The sequence below is a fragment of the Pygocentrus nattereri genome, chromosome 5 (assembly GCF_015220715.1).
Source record: "Pygocentrus nattereri isolate fPygNat1 chromosome 5, fPygNat1.pri, whole genome shotgun sequence".
In the NCBI taxonomy this organism is placed as follows: domain Eukaryota; kingdom Metazoa; phylum Chordata; class Actinopteri; order Characiformes; family Serrasalmidae; genus Pygocentrus; species Pygocentrus nattereri.
In genome coordinates this window covers 45,471,679-45,491,937 of record NC_051215.1, presented here as the reverse complement: position 1 = coordinate 45,491,937, position 20,259 = coordinate 45,471,679, and the positions used below count along the sequence as shown (strand labels likewise).

Genomic DNA, 20,259 nt, shown 5'->3' with positions numbered 1-20,259 from the left:
CCGTTTTGTGTTTTATCTGAAATGAGGATGCATATTAAACAGGAAGAAACTGGCCAAAGCAGCCACATACATACATACATACATACATACATACATACATACATACATACATACATTTATATATATAACCACCAGCCACTTTATTAGGTACATATAGGTATTATTGTTCAGTTGCTTGTTAACACAAATAGCTAATCAGCCAATCACACGGCCACAACTCAATGCATTTAGGCTGTAGAGGTGGTCAAGACAACTTGCTGAAGTGCAGACCGAGCATCAGAACGGGGAAGAAAGGTGATTTAAGTTACTTTGAACGTGGCGTGGTTGTTGGTGCCAGACGGGCTGGTCTGAGTATTTCAGAAACTGCTGATCTACTGGGATTTTCACACACAACCATCTCTAGGGTTTACAGAGAACGGTCAGAAAAAGAGGAAATATCCAGTGAGCGGTCAGTTGTGTGGACGAAAATGCCTTGTTGATGTGAGAGGTCAGAGGAGAACGGGCAGACTGGTTCCAGATGATAGAAAGGCAGCAGGAACTCAAATAACCAACCAAAATCTCTGAGGAATGTTTCCAACACCGTGTTGAAAGTGTGCCATGAAGAATTAAGGCAGGCAAAAGGGTGTCCAACCTTTTACTAGCAAGGTGTACCTAATAAAGTGTATTGTGTGTGTGTGTGTGTGTGTGTGTGTGTGTGTGTGTGTCATATGTAAGTCAATCCATTCTTAATGAAATTTACACACAATGTAAAGAGTAACAGGCATGTTCAAATGATGATATGAGATTTTGTTACAACAGCAGTGACGTGTGTGTGTGTGTGTGTGTGTTTCAGTGTGAGATTAAGTTAAATCATGAAAATGTGTGTTTCTTTAAACCTTTTTTTATTTTTTACCAGTGGTGATGATAATTGTGGAGTGGACTGCATAATTGTATGTTAAAATGAATAATTTCACTTAATGTCCATGTTGACTGCAAATGAAAGCTGACTTTGCACAGTTAAATGGAAAAAACCACAGAACTAGTACACTTTTGAACATGTTTTGCAGTGTTTATTAAGGTTTTTAATATTTAGACTATATACAAAAATATATTATATATTATATTTTTCCTTGTATCATTGTTGACATGGCATTATTATAAGTGACCTGTTAAAATTGGCAGATCGTGATATATTTTTTAATTAGCTTATCTTCATTTTTCATACATACAACAACCCACATACCATTCTGCCACATGTTGCACTGTGAAACAGAAATACAAAAAAGGCTCTTTGTTATATGTATATTTTTTTTTCAAAAAAGCTGAGGTTGAATAAAGGCAGTAGTTGGTGACAGGTGGACGTGCGGATGAGTGACTGTCTTCCGTTACTTCCCTCTTCTGCTTATAAACCAGAGAGCTCATCTATAGCCGAATTGAAATCTGTGTCTGAAAGTAACACACACATTTGTGTTATGATTAAACAGCTCTGTAAACAGAACAACTGCAAACACTGACTGAAGTGACTCAGTGAGGCTGAATATGGATACAGTGGTGGACGACTGATATTAAGCAGTGTGTGGTCATGTTTCTTCCAGTGAGATGGATGGCATACACTGTTCTTTTTGAGTCTCTGTGTGACGTAATACGCATGACACAATTTGCAAAACTGCAAATCTGCCCTGATGCCTCTGACATTTACATCATTATATCAGGATTTACATACTAAGAGCAGCTCACGTTCCTAATGTTAATGCTTTTTTTCCTCCTGATTCAGTAATGCTACCAACAAAACCACTACATAGTGCTGCTTTAAGCTAAGCAATGATTCGCCATCACAACTACTGACATCTATCTTTTCTCACTCTACTTGTTTCAGGCACGCCTGGTCCAGATCCAGAGTCAGATGAGTTATACACAGAAATATGCGGCGTCGCGTCACTGTCACGTCTTCAGTTAATGCCATAAACTGCAGGCCTTTTATTCAGTTGTTAGTCTTAAAGGGGAACTCCACCCATTTTTTAAACAAATTAATATTATTAAACGGTTGAGATGAAAACAAAGTCATTTAAAGTGGTTTGGTGTTAAATGCTCTGCTCTACAGGAACTTACTGAAATAGAATCGTCCACAGTGGTGGTGATAAGAACCAGACGTCTGACTGGTTTAATGCCTCTGAAACCTCCCTCAAAGAATGAGTATGCTGTAAGCTATGAATATGCTGCCAGATGTCTGAGACATTGTTTTATGATAGTTTTGTGATTCCGAGTGGAGAGCTCAGAGTGGACATGTTCACACAGAATGTTGTAAGGCAAATAAAACATTTTTTTTTTCATTTTACCATCACAAACATTACATGTAAAATTCAGAAAATACATGTAATTTCTCTGATGGGTCTGGATAGTAAATAAAACGGCCATATTTCAGTTGTAGACGTTGTGACCCCTGGTTCCTATCATCACCACTGTAAATAATTCTGAGTATAAGTTTCTCTATAACGGACCACTTCACATCAAACCACTGAATTTGTTTACATCCCAAGGACTACATTATCCAGACATTTTGAAAAATTGGTGGAATTCCCCTTACAGCAACTACTGCGAATACGATGACAGTGAGGAACTGAAGAGTGGAGCCACCTACAGGTAGTTGGAGTTTGAGGTATGAATGTAATGCGTGTATATGTGATTAAGAGGTAAAGCAGCTTACTTTCTGCTCCTCCGCTGGCTTTGTCTTTTGGCTCCTCCATTGGTGGAGATTTGAGTACATCAAACAGTCCTCCTTTTGCCTTTTCTCCCTTGTTGCTCTTGTCACCTCCATCTCCTGAAGAGGGGAAGAGGCCTCCTATTCCTCCCCCAGACTTGCCTCCCCCAGACTTGCTCTTTCCATCTCCTCCTCCAAACATAGATTTTACCTTCACTTTAGCTACCGAAGCTAAAGAAAGAAGAACATTTCTCAGCTGCTTTCTTTTAGTCAAGAACATGACATTACAAATTAATATTATGATCTGTTATTATACGCAGCATCTTTGATTTACATTCTTTCACGTTTGTTATTAGACATTGGCATTATTCTCTGAAGACTTGGTGTGAAAGACTTAAAACAAAAGGTTAACCAAAGCAACGCTGAGGTCTATTTTTTTTTCTTCAAGGCTGGTTGCACCAACAGTTCTTAACTAAGACGGTCTTCACTGCTAAGTTGGTTGTCGCTATTTTACACCCGAAACAAAGAATGAAAGAAACAAAAAAGGCAAGCAAATTCTTTGAAATATAAAAATCCTCATGGACACCAGCCCAGCGTCCTTTCTCCCTGTCTGGGGGCGTAAAGCACTAATCACACAAACACAGGCTTAAGTTAAGTTTTAGAGTTATTTCTGTTCCTCTGCTCTGATATCAATCTGCACAATCACTCACCCGCTTTGTCAACGGCAGCATCAACAAAGTGATTCAGAGACATGCTGTTTATAGACGCTCAGTCCTCAGCGTGTTGGTCAGAGTGTGAGATGGGCGCACAGGTGACCACAGACACTTAAGTAGGCTTACGCTTGCACCTAGAGCTGTGAGCTTATTGGCTGGTTTGCTGAGGGGCGGAGTGGAAACTGTGCCTTAGTGGGACCAGCTGGACTGGTTTCACAGGTTACTTCTGTCTCAGTATGAAGCTATTCATGATGTTCACTTTTGTTTAAAACCATAGCAAGAGTCATCACAGCGAGAAACCTGTAGCCCCAGTGCTGTCACGAGTGAAGGCGAGGACATTTTTCACTCCTGAACATCCACCCATCTGGAGACTGAGCTGTAATATACCATAAATAATACATGGAAAGGTTTCTTGTATTGTTTGTTAACACTGGAGTCAAGAAGCCTTTGTTCATGGGTTTCAATACGTGTAAATGGCCTAGTAACCTTCAAAATGGCTCTGCTTTTAGTATTAATGGGCGTCAATATAAACCCAAACCAAACTAGTTTTAGTGTGTTCCTAATGGTAGATTTTCGATGAGAGGATTTGAACATTGTCATGATTTGTCAATCACTCAGATCCATTCATAAAATCAGTCACATGGTATCATCAAAAATAACCAGGATTGTTGTGCTTGTTGCCCAGTTTACGGTTTTGTTTTGTTTGTATTTTGGTGAGTGTGTATCTGGCGCTGCTCCAGCTGGGCGTCTGTTTCCTCCCTTAGCTGGAATGTTTAGATTTTCCTTTTCAGATCAAACACCACCCTGTAAAGCGCACATCGCACATCTCAACACGTCAGCAGTCTTAATACTAAGAAACTATTTAGAAACCTACAGGTTCGCGCTAAGTGTACCGTATAGACTTACTATATGAATACATAAACCATTATGCTTTTTTTTGCGTGACATGTTCAGCGGTAAAAACAGAACAGTAAATCATCAGGTGTGTGAGATCATCATGAGCGAGAGAGAGAGAAAGTAGTAAAGTAGCCCTGTGGGCAGGGAGTCTCTACGCTCTAGTTTTCAGCATTTATAGGTCGCTCCTCCTTCAGGTTTCAGTGAATTAAAGTGAAACTGAACTCTATCACTCCTCATTCTTTACAGGCGAAGACTCAGTACACAATGTATAGACACCCAGTTTGAGTTTAGTGTTGGTGTGGTCTTCGGTTAATTGGTTTTCTTTGACAGGGATGCAGATATTTACACACGCTCTCCGTTCTTTGGCCACGAGGCAAGCAACTCATAAACATGAGGCATGAAGATCTATTGGTCAACTACAGTTCTCTTCAAGAGTTTAGATCAAAACCTTCTCTAAACTACCGTGCACTAACATTTCAGACATCAGACAATGTATTCATAAGCATTTTATGTAACAACTTTCTCTGAGAGGGCTTTTAGAGGCAGGCATCCGGTTCCTATCACCACCACTGTGAAGCATTCTGACTTGACACGTTTCTTAAAAGTGGAGCATTTCACATTTCACCAACCTCTCGGAATGACTTTGTATACATTTTAATCATATAGCTGTTGTGAACATTTTTGAAAACTTGTTGGAATTCCCCTGTAAGTGCTTTTGAACATCTACTTTTTCTCTTCACTTTGTTGTGAGCATCTTTTAAAGCAAGCTTTAATGAATTATATGAATGTTTCCTTTCTGTGGGTTTATTATGATTTATTATTTAAAGGGAAAAAAAGACTGGAGGGCATTTTGGTTTTTAACAAAACATTTATTCGAGCCGCAGAATTCATAGAAAACAAAAAGACAGCCTCAAGGTGAGTTTACAGATGGTGAGTCACTGCAGTCATGATCAGTTTGTGTGTGGTGTCTAAGGCAACATGCATGGCTTCTGCACAACTCGCTCATTCTCACTATTTCATCTCTTTCTGTCTCCAGAAGCAGAAGGGCTAGCGGGCTGTTTAGTCATTTAGTAAGTTGAGTAGCTTAGGGAGCCAGAGTAAAATTGTACTTAAAAAAAAAAAACAGACAGGAATTACAGATAATACTGATCATTGTCAACCCAACTCAATAGCATCACTTGTTCTAGGGCAGCTACAACAGACGGAGCCCATCATTATCAGTGTTTTACACACTCTCCCCATTGTTCCGGTCCAGTCTCAGGGTCTGTGCAGTCAGAAAAACACTGTGAGTGTATTAGTTACTTCAAAGGAGAAGACTGCGATGCCATTATAACTGGAATGTTTCTGTACCTTCATTTAGGCTTCGGTCCAAAAGCCTGATGTCATATTTTGGTAGCTGTTTACTTGAACTCTGCTGCATAAAACTGACATAACCATGCTATTAACATGTGATTTCAGATGCAATATGCTGTCATAAAATGAGATTATGTTCAGTAACAGACCAGTTTTCTGTTATCATTAAAGGGAATTTCTACTGATTTTTAAAATTTTCTGTGTAATTCAAGCACTGAGATGTGAACAGAGTCATTCGGAGAGGTTTGATATGAAGAGTGTAGTTGTAGACAAGCTTACAGACTCAGTGGTGCTAATAGGAACCAGGTGTCACATTGACTTTATCACAAATACAGACATTTTATTTACTATCCAAAACCACCCGTGAACTCAGATGTGTCGTAGGTTTTTATGTGATGCTGATAATGGTAAAATAGTGGCAAATCTGAAAAAAGGAAATTTTCTTTGGGGAGTATTTTGCCTTAGAATGCCTAAAACAATGTCTCAGGCATCAGGCAGCGTATTCATAACCCTACCATTCAAAAGCTGTCTGTGAGGGAGCATTTACAGGCATTAAACAATGTCCTCAGACGTCCGGTTCCTCTTACTACCACTGTGAACAATTCTGCCTCACTAAGTTTCTCTAGAGCGGAGAATTTCACATCAAACCACTCTGAATGACTTTGTTTACATCTCAGTAACTTACTTATGCAGACATTTTTGGAAAAACCAATAGAATCCCCCTCTTGATGGCTTACACATATTTGGCTAACTAGAGTACACAGTAAAAATCTGCATGTGACACAAGTTGTCATGGCAACAGACATTATGGCATTGGCTGAGACAGTTACAAGTAATGACAACATTACACTGTTATGTTACTGAACGAAGTCATGGCAGCATTACCATCACTGTTTTAAAAAAAAATAAAAAATTGATCAAACTGCCCAATAGAAATGCTCCAAAACTGCTTGGAATAAAATTAACCTCATCTTTCTCTATGGTGTCAGGCTCTAGAACACAGAGTTAGTACAACACACAGGCTCTTAAGCTTAAGCTAATAATAAACACAGGTGTTATAATAATGCACGAATCAGTAGGAAAGTTAGTCTTTTTGTGTGTGGTGTGTGTGTGTGTGTCTATGTTGATACATGAGTATGAAGGACAGATCTCTAAGAGTTGGTCATTTAAGACCACACTTTCACATAAGATGAAGTGGGACAGGTAGAGGCCTCAGAGCTAGTTTGGTTTGGAGATCTTGGTTGTGTCTTGCTGTAGTTCAATTATCAACATCTGTATATGACTGACAACTGAAGAGGACGAGACAGGGACACGGAGGGTGCACACAACAGACCTGCAAAGGTGGCCAAATGCAAAAGTCCTCACCTACACATTGATCTTTATAGGGCAATACTTCTCACAAACTCCAAAGGCATAACACTCTTTACAGATCACTTTTAGAACGGTGTCTTTCAAGTCACATTAAAAAGCTTCAGAACGGACTATTGGCTCTGCTGTTGGAGGGGTCAGAATACAGGTAATGGTAAAGTGTGGACAGCAGTTAATATGGACACTCATATTGAACAGCCAGCAGACCACGTTTAGGAGGCATGGATTCTAGAGGCAACAACCCTGAAAAGAGAGACAACAGTGAAAATGAGAACGAGACAACATGGCTCCTCCTAATTCAGCTCCATTAAGAGTGAGGAGCTTGCTTCCTCTCTTCTATGGTTGTCCACTTCTGCTATTTTGTCATTCTTTCTCTTTATTTTCATCTCTGACCCTTCCTCCATCATCTTTCCTGACAAACACCCCTCTCCCTCTCTTTGCTCTCTTGCCTAGATCTTCCCACCTCTCTGTCTGTCTCTCTTTCTTTGCTTTTATCTTTCTCCCCAATTGCTTCTCCTTTACATCTCCCTTACCTACTGTCCTGGGTCTGTGGGCTGCTCTGCCGCTCCTTCGGTCTTGGAGAGTTCTGCCTAGAAAGACACAAAGAACAAAAAATTAAATGTCCAGTTGCTTCTCGCCTCGTCACAGCCTGTAGCCCATTTAGGACCAGGTAGGCACATCCCCAGCTTTCAAGAAGAAGGAATGCTATGAGGTCTTGATGGTCATTTTACATTTGTTAACCAGAAATACAGCCGAATGCAGAAGTTTGGGTGCATCTGGTCAAATTCTATGTGTTGTTGATGACGCACTTCACATATTGTAATGCACAATTACTGTTTGTTTGCTGAATTTAACATATTGAAAGAAATTAAACAAACTGTGGTTTATAAAAAGTTATGGTGCAATTTATATTTTATGCCCCCCCCCCCGCCACCAGTAAGTTAAACTCAGCAAATAAATAGCAATTATACACTAGAAGTTGACAAATAATGGCATATTTAAAGGATGTGTTAACTTATTTAAAAAATATCTGACCAGTTCAAACTTATGATGAAAGATGAAAGACAAAAAATGAAAGTCATTCTTTAGGTTGCACATAAATCTAGTCAAAATATCTAATGTTTCTCAGATCATAAGAATCTCATAATAAGAATTATTAGAAATGATTAGCTGTACAATGTTTTCACTTGCCAAGAGAGCATTTTGTGCATTGTATTAATATATTTTACATGTGTGTGCACCTGATTGGAAGAGAGACAATGTGCAAAGAAAATATGCAATGCAATATAGTCGTGAAGTTACAGTGTCCATGGGCAGTTTGGTGTTATTTGGATGAATATGCATGAGTATGGAAATAGGCAACCATTAGAAATATGAATGCATTTCATATGGATAGGCATACAGGTGAGATCTTTGATGCGAATATAGTAAGACCCTAAAGAAACACACAGGTAGGCAACAACATAATAATAAACACACTTAAAATGAAGGTTCCTAATTGGTTCATAGCCTGAACATACAGTTCTAGGAAGAACCTTCAACTGGAATAGATTCTTTATGTGGTGAGGTTCCTTGGTTATTCGCACTTCCATTTCATTTACAAATAACAGTTGCTTATCCATTGGAAAACTCTTTACGGAATTGGCATTGCACAAAGAGTCCTGTTTGGTGCCTTTAATTTTAGAAATAAAATCCCTGATCTGTTTGGAAAATGCGATTCTCTTGAACTTACTAGTCTCAGTGAATGAACATCCCTTACTGTTTATTTTATTCTCCTTCTCTCTGGCTCTGATCCCATAAAGACATATTTTTGCTTCATCACAGTGGATGGATTCCTGGATTCCTTTCATCGTAATCCTGTACTGATCACTGATACCAAACCACCAAACTGGATCTCACAAAATCAGAGCAAGATTCATGAAACACGGCTTTCTTCAGTGCTGGCAGGACTCCCTTTAATTACACTGCCAATAGTCACCCTTGTCCCAGTAATCTTGTCAGGTCAGACTGAGAACCCAGACTGCAGGCTGGGAGACCCGAGGGGAATTTTAAAATAGGCCTCGTTGCTCCATGAGTGAGATCATCCGACTAAAATCACAACATTTTATTGGAAAAAATTGGTCTTCATTGCTCAACAGCCTGGTACAAACTCTGGGCAGATTTGGACGTTAGCATATGTCAGTTCAGGCCTTTATGTCTTCATTTAAATGTGTGAAATGGTTTTATGTTTGAAATATATCAGAGCAAGCGTAAAAAGTCATGCTTGATATTTGAGTTCATGCTAGCACCTCAGTGTCCAGCTGTTCATCCTGTCCACATTCCTCACATGAAGAAAACAAGTCAATATTAGAGCATTGTCATTAACATTGAGCCTTCATAATACTAAAGAAAATGCAACATATTTATAGTTTCCCAAACTTTTGACTGAATTATGGTTATTAGATTCCAGTTTTAATCTTCTGTAACAGAGAAATAGGGTTATTATGTGTGTCTTTACCGGGTTGACCAGTCCAGACGACGCTACCACGCTCTCCAGACCCTCCACGGCCTTCTCTGATACCTGGTTCGCTCCGGCTACTGCTGACTCCCCAACGAGATTGGCCTGCTCAGTTGTCTTCTGGGCAACTAGAGACATTGCATATTTTCTGTGTTTAGAATTCAAAACAAAAAGCTACATGTACGATTTCATAAAGGTGTGCTGCTTTAGGTTGTCTTCTTCACCTGTGTTCACACTTGAGACCATGCCTTCCTTTGTCTTTGTACCTATGAGAAAGGTTAAAAAAGGTTAAACTGGTAAATCCTAGGAAAGCATGTTAACTTAGACAGAACCTTCAAAATGACCAAACTTCTCAGCTGTTCACTTAAGCACTTTGCTTGTGTTTTGCCTTAAACTCAGATGTACTTTGGTTTTTTTTGGGTAATGTATTAAGGTTTTTTATCCTATTAGCTACGCTCTACTACAGCCCTCTGCTCTAGAGTTCAGCCCAGGCTGGCTTACAAAGGCACCTACAGGTGAGAAGGATCAGTCATGCTCTTCCTTCACCTCCAGAGCCTCAGTTGTGCACCCCCATATTGGTTCAACTGCATTAAGATAATATATAGAATATCTATTATTTAGAATAAATAATAGAATAAATAATTCAATTACTATTTTAAAAATAACTCTGAATCTGACAAAAATATGTCAAATCAAACTATGGCTTCCTAAAATCTTAACTGCATTGACTCGCCTTTAGGTTAGAAAGAGGTTTAAATCCCTGATCTGGTCCACTCTGAACAAATCCCACTCTGAACAGCCCCCTTGGCATTTCAAGCATGGTCCATCTGTCAGACACACTCCTCAAGTAAAGCTTTGTCCTCGTTCACTGGAACAATGGGCTGATTTAACATCAAAACATGCGCATTCCTGAGAGCCTGGAGAGAAACATGGCAGCTTGGACTTCTATGTGGTTTCTAGAAACAAACCATGATATTGCAGGATAGTCCACTGGAGCTGCAGCAGAGTGATGTCACTTCTGAAGCTCTCTGAGGACTCATTAATTCAGACGGCACAACACTGTGAGCCATAGCCCACCTAAAAGATAAAATGGAGGGGAAGGTATCTTGCTATATATAGTTCATCCTCAAGGAGGCCTTGAGCCTGGTCAGTATAACTATTTTGAACAAATCCATTTTTTTTACTGAATCAGAGCAAATTTAAGAGAAATGAAGCGTTGTTTTATAGAGAAAAACAATGTCAACTCTGAATCTTTGACTTTCTAACTAAATTAGCTCTTTTTGGCACCAGCCATAAAATGTGTGATTTGCACCTGTTTGGGAGTTTAATAGTTGAACTATGCAATTTTTTTCTTTTTGAAATAACATTTTATTGTGTATGAAATGTGTATGATTTACAAAATCTACAGCCTCTGTTACCTCAGGTAAGCAAGCAAGTCAACCTGTTTTAAATGAAAAACAGTACAAAGACAAGACAATTAATATTGTACTTTATCATCATTGTTTGTTTTCTGTAAATATTGCTCATTCTGAAATTGGTTGGGACAGGGGGAATGTTGGACTAGGAGTTTGTCAAAATGGGAAAAACAAAAATAACAAACAAACAAAAAAAAAACCATCTTAAACAGGTGATGCACTCATTATGAAATCCAGGAAAGGCCTGGTTCTTTATGAGCAAGGATGGTCGAGGCTTGCATAAAAATAGAAATAAGCAGAATAATACAACTATTTAAGAACACTGTTCCTCAACAAGCAATTTTAAGTCTTTTAGGTATTCCACCCTTTGTAGTGCATAATATCATTAAAAGATTTGGGAAATCTGGAGAAATCTGTTTGCAAAGAGGTGCCACTGAATGTTCGCAACCTTCGGTCATTAAATCTGGTGCAAAAACCGATATGCTTCTGTGATTGTTATCACCGTGTGGGCTCGGGAATACTTTAATATAAGCACTTTGTCAGTAAATACAGTTCGTCTCTGTAGGTTAATGTAGGTTAAGACTATGCTATGCACAGTGGAAGCCACACACTGTAAAAAATGGCTCGTCAGATCTACCTAAAAAAAATGACTTCATGTGATAACAAGTAAATTAAATAGCTTTATTCAACCTAAATAAATACTTTGAGTTAATAATTGTTTCAATTAAAGGTGAATAAAACTAGATCAACTAAATCTACAACATGAAGTCATTTTTTTAGGTAGAACTGATGAGCCATTTTTACAGTGTAGATCAACGACATCCAAAAATGCTACTGAAATCTCTGGGATCGAGCTCATTTGAAATGGCCTGATGCACAGTAGAAACGTGCACTGTCAGATTATTTATGGAAATAATGGACATCATGTTCTCCAAAGAAGAAAGGGATCATTCAAAAAAAAAAAAAAAAAAGGCGTCAAATCAACCCAAAAAAATTACTTCATGTAGTAATAAACAATTAAACTCATTTTCTCCAACTGAAATTGAAAAAAGTCATTTGAAATTTTCATTCGAGTTCATTCAACGTATTTATTTAGGTTGAATAAAGCTGGTTCATTTCTGTGTTTAGATTGATCTGACGAAGCATTTTTACAGTGTATGGGAGTGTATTGATGTCCATAGCAGGGTCAATAATGCTGAAGCACATATACACATTTAGAATCAACATACGGGACTCAACCTAGGGATGTCCATGCTTATTTCAACATGACAACAGCAATCCATATACTGTACATATTATAACAGCATGGCTGTGTAATTAGAGAGTGCAGGTGCTTGACCTGCTTGCAGTCCAGACCTGTTTGCTTATTAACAATGAAGTGCAAAATACAGCAGTGAAGGCTTTGCACGGTTGTGCAGCGCTCAGCAAATTACAATTTCAAAACGAGGCCAGTTGGTGTCTTCACTCCCAACATGATTATGATTTGGAGAGCTAGTTAAGTGGTGAAAGGAAAGGTGATGTAACACAGTGGTAAACATGCTCCTCTGCCAACTTGGATTGGAATGTGTGGCAGCCATCAAATTAGGAATAAGACAAATACAAATACAAACAAAAAATTTCACAAGGTGAAACATCAGAGCTCTTTTGAAGGCCGTGCCTTCAACGTATGGTGGTAGTATGAGGGAAGACTGGTTGAGGGAGGGGAGACAACTCTGAGAACTTTCTGGGACGTTCTGGGAGGCCTCTGCCTGAAGCCAGAAAGCTGGACCCCTTTTTGAACTGTGGTAGTATTGATTTAGGCCTGAGGAAATGAGGGGATGGGCTGGGGGTGGGGATTGTGAAAGTTTTGTCAGTGTACAGATCGTTACATTGGAAGGAGAAAGGGGTTCGTCCCTTTTCACACTTCACTGCTCACTAGCAGCTCAACACAGGGCCTCAACATTTCACACAGAGATCCAGCAGTGTCCTAATTCATCTGAAAACATCTTATTTTTTTGATTTGGGGGCAGTCGTGGGCTGGAGGTTAGGGACCTGGCCCTGTGACCAGAAGGTTGCTGGTTCAATTCCCAGTGCCGACAGCACATGATTGAGGTGTCCTTGAGCAAGACACCTAACCCCCAATTGGTCCCCAGGCGCCGTAGATAGGGCTGCCCACCGCTCCGGGCAAGTGTCCTCACTGCCCCCTAGTGTGTGTATGTGGTGTTTCACTTCACGGATGGGTTAAATGCGGAGGTGGAATTTCCCCGTTTGTGGGATTTAAAAAGTATCACATAACTTCATTAAATAAATGAAAAACATCCATGTTGATTTCCATTGCACTACTAGGGGGGCTGCAGAAAGAGATGTGTGCATTTAAAAAAAACAGCATGTGTTGGCTCATCTTGATATTACTCAAGTATAATGTGTATGAGTATGCATGTCATGCATGTAATCAGGGATGTTTAGAGGCACACGGTCTGAATTGTGGTAAACAGAAGCATTATATGATGTTTCTATCACTGCACATTACTGTCTGACCTCTGTTCTTTGATTGGGTAAAGCATGATGTGTGTGTGCATGGTCTAAAGATTTTACTGCTTGCTCTAATGTACTCTTGGCACCACCCACCCCTCTCTTCCTTACGACCATCCCATCAGCCTACAGTTCTCTGCCCTCTGCTGCAACTGCTGGCTTTATGAAAGTGGCTGGGAAGCCGCACGCAAACAAACAATCAGATCAATAACCTGGGTGGGGTTAACAACGTGCAGACACATGTGCCCCCGCAGGAACATGTGGTGCACAAACACGTTGTGTGTTTGCAGCTGTAAGTGGACATTATCCTTGACCTGAATCATGGCAATACAGCAACAAACAAGCTCATATTCTACACTGCTGGACAAAACACCCTCAGCTCTGCCCATAAGCACTTCTCATATTGGAGTCAGAGGCAAGAATCAATGAAACTCTCTCTCTCTTATTCTCTCTCAGCGCATAGACAGCATGTTCCTAAGCTGTTATGGGCATCGTGTGTCGTCACTTCTGCCCTTTCTGCTCATTCCTTTCATGTCCCAAGGCTGGGCAAAAGGCACAATGAGACTTGGGCGTTTCATCACCACTCGCGATGTCCTGCACACTGTTTTGACCTCAACATTCTAGGTGTAAAATAAATACAGAATGCTTAAAGCTTAATCACCAGATCTCAACACAGGAGCACCTATGCAAGATGAAAAACATTGAATACATATACATCCATCCATCCATCCATCCATTATCTTCCGCTTCTCCGGGGTTCGGGTCGCGGGGGCAGCATCCTAAGCAATGAAGCCCAGACCTCCCTTTCCCCAGCCACTTCCACAAGCTCTCCAAGGGGGATTCCGAGGCGCTCCCAGGCCAGCTGGGCGATATAGTCGCGCCAGCGTGTCCTGGGTCTTCCCCGGGGTCTCCTCCCGGGTGGACTCGCCTGTGACACCTCCCGAGGGAGGCGTCCAGGAGGCATCCTAACCAGATGCCCGAACCACCTCAGCTGGCTCCTCTCGACGTGAAGAAGCAGCGGCTCTACTCCGAGTCCCTCCCGGATGACTGAACTTCTCACCCTATCTCTCAGGGAGAGTCCAGACACCCTGCGGAGGAAACTCATTTCGGCCGCTTGTATTCGCGATCTTATTCTTTCGGTCATTACCCAAAGCTCATGACCATAGGTGAGGGTGGGAACGTAGATCGACCGGTAAATCGAGAGCCTTGCCTTATGGCTCAGCTCTTTCTTTACCACAACAGACCGGTAAAGAGCCCGCATCACTGCTGACCCAGCACCAATCCGCCTGTCAATCTCCCGCTCCCTTGTACCATCACTCGTGAACAAGACCCCGAGATACTTGAACTCCTCCACTTGAGGCAAGAGCCTATCCCCGACCCAGAGAGGGCTCTCCACCCTTTTCCGCCTGAGAACCATGGTCTCGGATTTAGAGGTACTGATTCTCATCCCAGCCGCTTCACACTCGGCTGCAAACCGATCCAGCGAAAGCTGAAGTTCGCGGCCTGATGTCCCCAATAGGACCACATCATCTGCAAACAGCAGCGATGTGACCCTGAGGTCACCAAACCAGACACCCTCCATCCCTTGACTGCGCCTAGAAATTCTATCCATAAAAATTATGAATAGAATCGGTAACAAAGGGCAGCCCTGACGGAGTCCAACTCTCACTGGGAACGAGTCTGACTTACTGCCGGCCATGCGAACCAAACTCCTGCTTTGTTTGTACAGGGCCTGAATGGCTCGTAGCAAAGAGCCATGTACCCCGTACTCCCGAAGCACCTCCCACAGAATACCCCGGGGAACACAGTCGAATGCCTTCTCCAGATCCACAAAGCACATGTGGACTGGTTGGGCAAACTCCCATGAACCCTCCAGAATCCTGGAGAGGGTGAAGAGTTGGTCCAGTGTTCCACGACCAGGGCGGAACCCGCACTGTTCCTCCTGGATCCGAGGTTCGACTATAAGCCGGACTCTCTTCTCCAGTACCCCTGCATAGACCTTGCCAGGGAGGCTGAGGAGTGTGATTCCCCTGTAGTTGGAACACACCCTCCGGTCCCCTTTTTTAAAAAGAGGCACCACCACCCCAGTCTGCCAATCCAGTGGCACCGCCCCCGATGTCCACGCAATGTTGAAAAGGCGTGTCAGCCAAGACAGCCCCACAACATCCAGAGCCTTGAGGAACTCAGGGCGGATCTCATCCACCCCTGGAGCCTTGCCACCAAGGAGCTTCTTAACTACCTTAGCGACTTCGGCCTCAGTAATGGACAAGCCTATTCCCATGTCCCCAGACTCAGCCTCCTCACTGGAGAACGTGTCGGTGGGATTGAGAAGGTCCTCAAAGTACTCCTTCCACCGCCCAATGACGTCTTCAGTCGAAGTCAGCAGCACACCATCTCCACTATATACAGTGCTAGTGGCACACTGCTTTCCCCTTCTGAGTCGCCTGACGGTTTGCCAGAATCTTTTCGGAGCCGACTTAAAGTCACTTTCCAAGGCCTCACCAAACTCCTCCCATACACGGGTTTTTGCCTTGGCGACAACTGAAGCCGCAGATCGCTTGGCCTGTCGATACCTGCCAGCTGCCTCTGGTGTCCCACAGGCCAACCATGCCCGGTAGGACTCCTTCTTCAGCTTGATGGCATCTCTCACCTGGGGTGTCCACCACCGGGTTCGAGGATTACCGCCCCGACAGGCACCAACTACCTTACGGCCACAGCTACAGTCAGCCGCTTCAGCAATGGAGGAACGGAACATGGCCCATTCTGAGTCAATGTCCCCCACCTCCCCCGATATCTGGTCAAAGTTCTGACGGAGGTGTGAGTTGAAGATCAATCTGACAGGTTCTTCTGCTAGACGTTCCCAGCAAACCCTCACTATACGTTTGGGCTTGCCTGGTCTGACCGGCATCTTCCCCCACCACCTGATCCAACTCACCACCAGGTGGTGATCAGTTGACAGCTCAGCTCCTCTCTTTACCCGAGTGTCCAAAACACATGGCCGCAAGTCCGATGACACGACTACAAAGTCAATCATTGAACTGCGGCCTAGGGTGTCCTGGTGCCATGTGCACTTATGGACATCCTTGTGTTCAAACATGGTGTTCGTGATGGACAAACTGTGGTTTGCGCAGAAGTCCAAAAACTGAACACCACTCGGGTTCAGATCAGAGAGGCCATTCCTCCCAATCACACCCCTCCAGGTCTCACTGTCATTGCCCACGTGAGCATTGAAGTCCCCCAATAGGACAATAGAGTCTCCAGGAGGAGCACCTTCAAGCACCCTTCCCAAGGACTCTAAGAAGGCTGGGTACTCTGAACTGCTGTTCGGTGCATAAGCACAGACAACAGTCAGGACCCGTTCCCCAACCCGAAGGCGTAGGGAAGCTACCCTCTCGTCCACCGGAGAAAACCCCAACATACAGGCACCGAGTCGAGGGGCTATGAGAAAGCCCACACCTGCCCGCCGCCTCTCACCATGGGCAACTCCAGAAAAGAATAAAGTCCAGCCCCTCTCAAGGAGATTGGACCCAGATCCCAAGCTGTGTGTTGAGGTGAGCCCGACTATATCTAGCCGGTATCTCTCAACCTCGCGCACCAACTCAGGCTCTTTCCCCGCCAGTGAGGTAACGTTCCAAGTTCCAAAAGCCAATTTCAGCAACCGAGGATCAGAACGCCAAGGCCCACGCCTTTGGACACTGCCCGATCCACAACGCACCGAACCCCTACTACTGCCCCTCCCATTGGTGGTGGGTCGATGGGAGGGGGGACTCATGTAACTCCTTCGGGCTGGGCCCGGCCGGGCACCATGAGTAAATGCCCGGCCACCAGACGCTCGCTGGCGAGCCCCTCCCCCAGGCCTGGCTCCAGGGTGGGGCCCCGGTAACCCTGTTCCGGGCAGGGTACACAAGTCCTGCTTTTGTGTCTTCATAGGGGTTATTATGGATCACACTTTGTCTGACCTGTCACCTAGGACCAGTTTGCCATGGGAGACCCTACCAGGAGCTTTTGCTCCAGACAACATAGCTCCTAAGATCATTCAAGCACGCAAACCCCTCCACCACGATAAGGTGGTGATCCAAGGAGAGGGGATGGATGGATGGATGGATCTATCAACTTAAATTAGCCATCATATATTTTATATGGTAAGAGAAATGCTTAAAAATATATTTTAAAAAAAGTAATACTATTTTGATGTTATTAATTCAAACTTGAAAAACACTTTTTATCAACTTCTGCCCTCTTACATGTTTTAAGAGGTTGCCTAACCTCTTTCTCCTACCCAAAACAAAGTACAAAACAAAGAACAGGAACAATGCACACACCTCTTAAATATATAATAATTAGGCTCTAAACAATATATGTAGTTTATTATTTGGCCTCTAATAAATTGCATGAAGCACAACCACCTTCTTTCTTTTCTACCTGCTGTCATTACTGCATTTCCTACACCTCTAATGTCTAAAAAGAGTTTTGGTCAGTGAGCTCTGGGACAGCAGAGAGTGTGAGGGTGCCCTGATGTGACCGAAGCAGGCCGTTTCCTTGATGGACCAACATGGCCGCAGTTCTGGACATGACTGCTGAGCTGAGATGAGGTGAGAGTGACCAGCTTTGACTCAGTGTCCAGCTCAATTAAACATTGAGACATGAATAACTGCTATTTCTTTTCTATTGACTCAGTGAATATCAGAGTTTCATTCTGAAAAAGTCTTTAAAGCGATCTTTAAAGTGTTAATCCTTGCATTTCTTAAATTTGAGTTTCATCTGCTGTTAAAGCATTAAAACATATCATAAATACAGTCCGTATATGTAAACTGCGCTACAAAAACAGCCCATGGTTGTGATGTCAGAACAATGAACACATTTACATGAGCTGGCCTGTAACAGTTTAACCTGAGCATTCATATACACCTTAAAAATAAAGGTTCTTGCATGGTTCATGGCTCAGAAGGATAGTTCAAAGAAGAAACATGACATTATGCCCATTTCTTTGGAAGCCAAAGTGGTTATTTTTAACACTACAAACACCCTTTATTTGTCAGACCTTGGCCATTCAAATGATCCAGACATGCATAAGAAGCGGACGATGTTTACAAGAAAATTGTAGATTATGTGCCCCTTAAAGTCAGGAAAATAAAATACAATTTTAATTCATTTACAATGGTCATAGTTTTGATATCAGAACAATAAACACACTTTCTTTAGTCTTCAGGTCATTTTTATCCATTTGCTTGAGGCCAGTGTATGTAAATAAAAGAAAACAGAAAATGTTCTGACTGGTGCTATGACACCTTTAGAGGGCAGCGGTCAGTAATGTTTGTTTATTTGAGTTTGAGCTGTTTCTGTCTTCAGTTTGGGTCTACTACGTATTGAGAGCCAGCTAATTAAAATGAATTAAGATTCATTATTAATAATCAGCTGCGGTTGTATGATTGTGTGGCCTATTGAGGACATTCTCCTGTTCTGTTAAATGTTCTGGTCACTGCTAGTTCATAAAGTGGCTGCGTCCTGGTCATTCTGGTGTGAATTGATTGCATCACTCTCTGTCTCCCCACCCACTGCGGTCAGTGAGAGTACAGACAGACCCACAGGGCTGGACAGGGCAAGCATGATAAAATGACACAGGGGAACACAACAGGGGTTTTGCACTGTCTGAACGTGTCTGTCATACAGTCTCTGAGGATGATAAATGTGGCAGATATAGCAGTGTGACGGGCAGCTGGTGGACACTGGTTAGTTCACAGACCCTCCAGTGCTGCTCACATCAGGACTATAATCTGATAACACACACCAGCTCTGATGATGACATCAGCTTTTCTCCTGCCATGCTTACCTAAGAGGTATAAAAGAGTAAAACTGGAACTCTCCTGTTGTTTCTTCTTTATAAAAAACGGGCCTGAACTTCAGATTTTGCTCTGTTTATGCATGGCAGAAATGGACATTTCTGGATTTTTTATTACTGGAAATGCAGGAAATTTCAATCTGCAGTGAATTCTGCCAACGGAAATTTGCATAAAACTTCATATTTCAAGTTATTAAAACACATCATGATTTACTACTATTTACACCTCTCTAGTACAAATCTAACAGTTTGAATTCTTAATATCTATAAACTGACATATGTAGCTCTCTAGGAACACGTTATTCCTTACATCTACTGCTGAGACGTTTCAGGTACAGTAAATACCGTATGACATTCCCTGCTCCTCTGTAACTGAAGCGTTCTGTACGTACCCACATACATGACCCCCTCTTTAGTTTTGGCAGCAGCCTCCTCCACCCCGGCCTTGGTCTTCTCGGCTGCTGCTACCACTCCCTCCTTCGCAATGGAGAATCCCTTCTTCAGAACATCCATCCTGACCACTGAGCTGGGCGGTGTCCTTTGCTGCCTGTGTCTTACAGCTGGTCACTGGAGCTGTGTGTGTCGGCCTGTTTGCTGGGCTGCTGGCAAGCGTGTATGTGTGTGCGTCTGAGTGTGTGCAAGAGAGTGGCTCTTATGAAAGTGGGCTGGCGCTCACAGATTGAAGCATTCTTAACAAGAAGACCAGTGGAGCTGATGAGAGAGAGAGAGAGAGAGAGAGAGAGAGAGAGAGAGAGAGAGAGAGAGAGAGAGAGAGAGAGAGAGAGAGAGAGAGAGAGAGAACAAATGGGGTTAAGTAAGTGGGTGAATAAGGAATGTAGCGAAATGCAGACACTCAAAACTCCTAGCACACACACACACACACACCCACACCTTCTAAGCCGCTTCTCCCTCTGGGTCGTGGGGGGCGCTGAAGCCTATCCCTGCTGTCATGGAGTGGAAGGCAGGATACACCTGGGACAGGTCGCCAG

The 20,259-nt window shown here is 42.6% G+C and overlaps 2 protein-coding genes across 3 annotated transcripts; both read right to left on the bottom strand.

Moving 5' to 3' along the window:
- Window positions 1–1,048: 1,048 nt before the first annotated feature.
- On the bottom strand, window positions 1,049–3,490 carry zgc:193505 (uncharacterized protein LOC559113 homolog). Its single transcript, XM_037538910.1, has 3 exons — window positions 3,388–3,490; window positions 2,684–2,908; window positions 1,049–1,425 (listed from the first exon to the last, which is right to left on the bottom strand). The coding sequence occupies exons 1-3, from the start codon at window positions 3,428–3,430 to the stop codon at window positions 1,382–1,384; spliced, it is 312 nt and encodes a 103-aa protein (XP_037394807.1). The 5' UTR covers window positions 3,431–3,490; the 3' UTR covers window positions 1,049–1,381.
- Window positions 3,491–5,135: 1,645 nt separating this feature from the next.
- Window positions 5,136–19,965, bottom strand: sncga (synuclein, gamma a). Of its 2 annotated transcripts, XM_037538266.1 has the most exons (6): window positions 19,663–19,965; window positions 9,730–9,771; window positions 9,506–9,633; window positions 9,297–9,329; window positions 7,542–7,598; window positions 5,136–7,251 (listed from the first exon to the last, which is right to left on the bottom strand). In XM_037538266.1, the coding sequence occupies exons 1-5, from the start codon at window positions 19,781–19,783 to the stop codon at window positions 7,542–7,544; spliced, it is 381 nt and encodes a 126-aa protein (XP_037394163.1). In that variant the 5' UTR covers window positions 19,784–19,965; the 3' UTR covers window positions 5,136–7,251. The 2 variants fall into 2 exon arrangements, with proteins under 2 accessions (XP_037394163.1, XP_017571361.1); XM_017715872.2 differs by lacking the exon at window positions 9,297–9,329 and having other exon boundaries at window positions 19,663–19,956.
- Window positions 19,966–20,259: the final 294 nt, after the last annotated feature.

Excerpts from the sequence above, each read along its gene's own strand:
- sncga (XM_037538266.1), bottom strand. The coding sequence starts at position 19,783 with ATGGATGTTCTGAAGAAGGGATTCTCCATTGCGAAGGAGGGAGTGGTA. Across the intron at positions 9,634-9,729 it reads GGTCTCAAGTGTGAACACAG|TTGCCCAGAAGACAACTGAG; the intron begins GTGAAGAAGACA and ends CAATGTCTCTAG. Across the intron at positions 7,599-9,296 it reads ATGAACAGCTGGACACTGAG|GCAGAACTCTCCAAGACCGA; the intron begins GTGCTAGCATGA and ends GTGTCTTTCTAG.
- zgc:193505 (XM_037538910.1), bottom strand. The coding sequence starts at position 3,430 with ATGTCTCTGAATCACTTTGTTGATGCTGCCGTTGACAAAGCGG. Across the intron at positions 2,909-3,387 it reads TGCTGCCGTTGACAAAGCGG|CTTCGGTAGCTAAAGTGAAG; the intron begins GTGAGTGATTGT and ends TTCTTTCTTTAG. Across the intron at positions 1,426-2,683 it reads AGCCAGCGGAGGAGCAGAAA|ACACAGATTTCAATTCGGCT; the intron begins GTAAGCTGCTTT and ends TGTTACTTTCAG.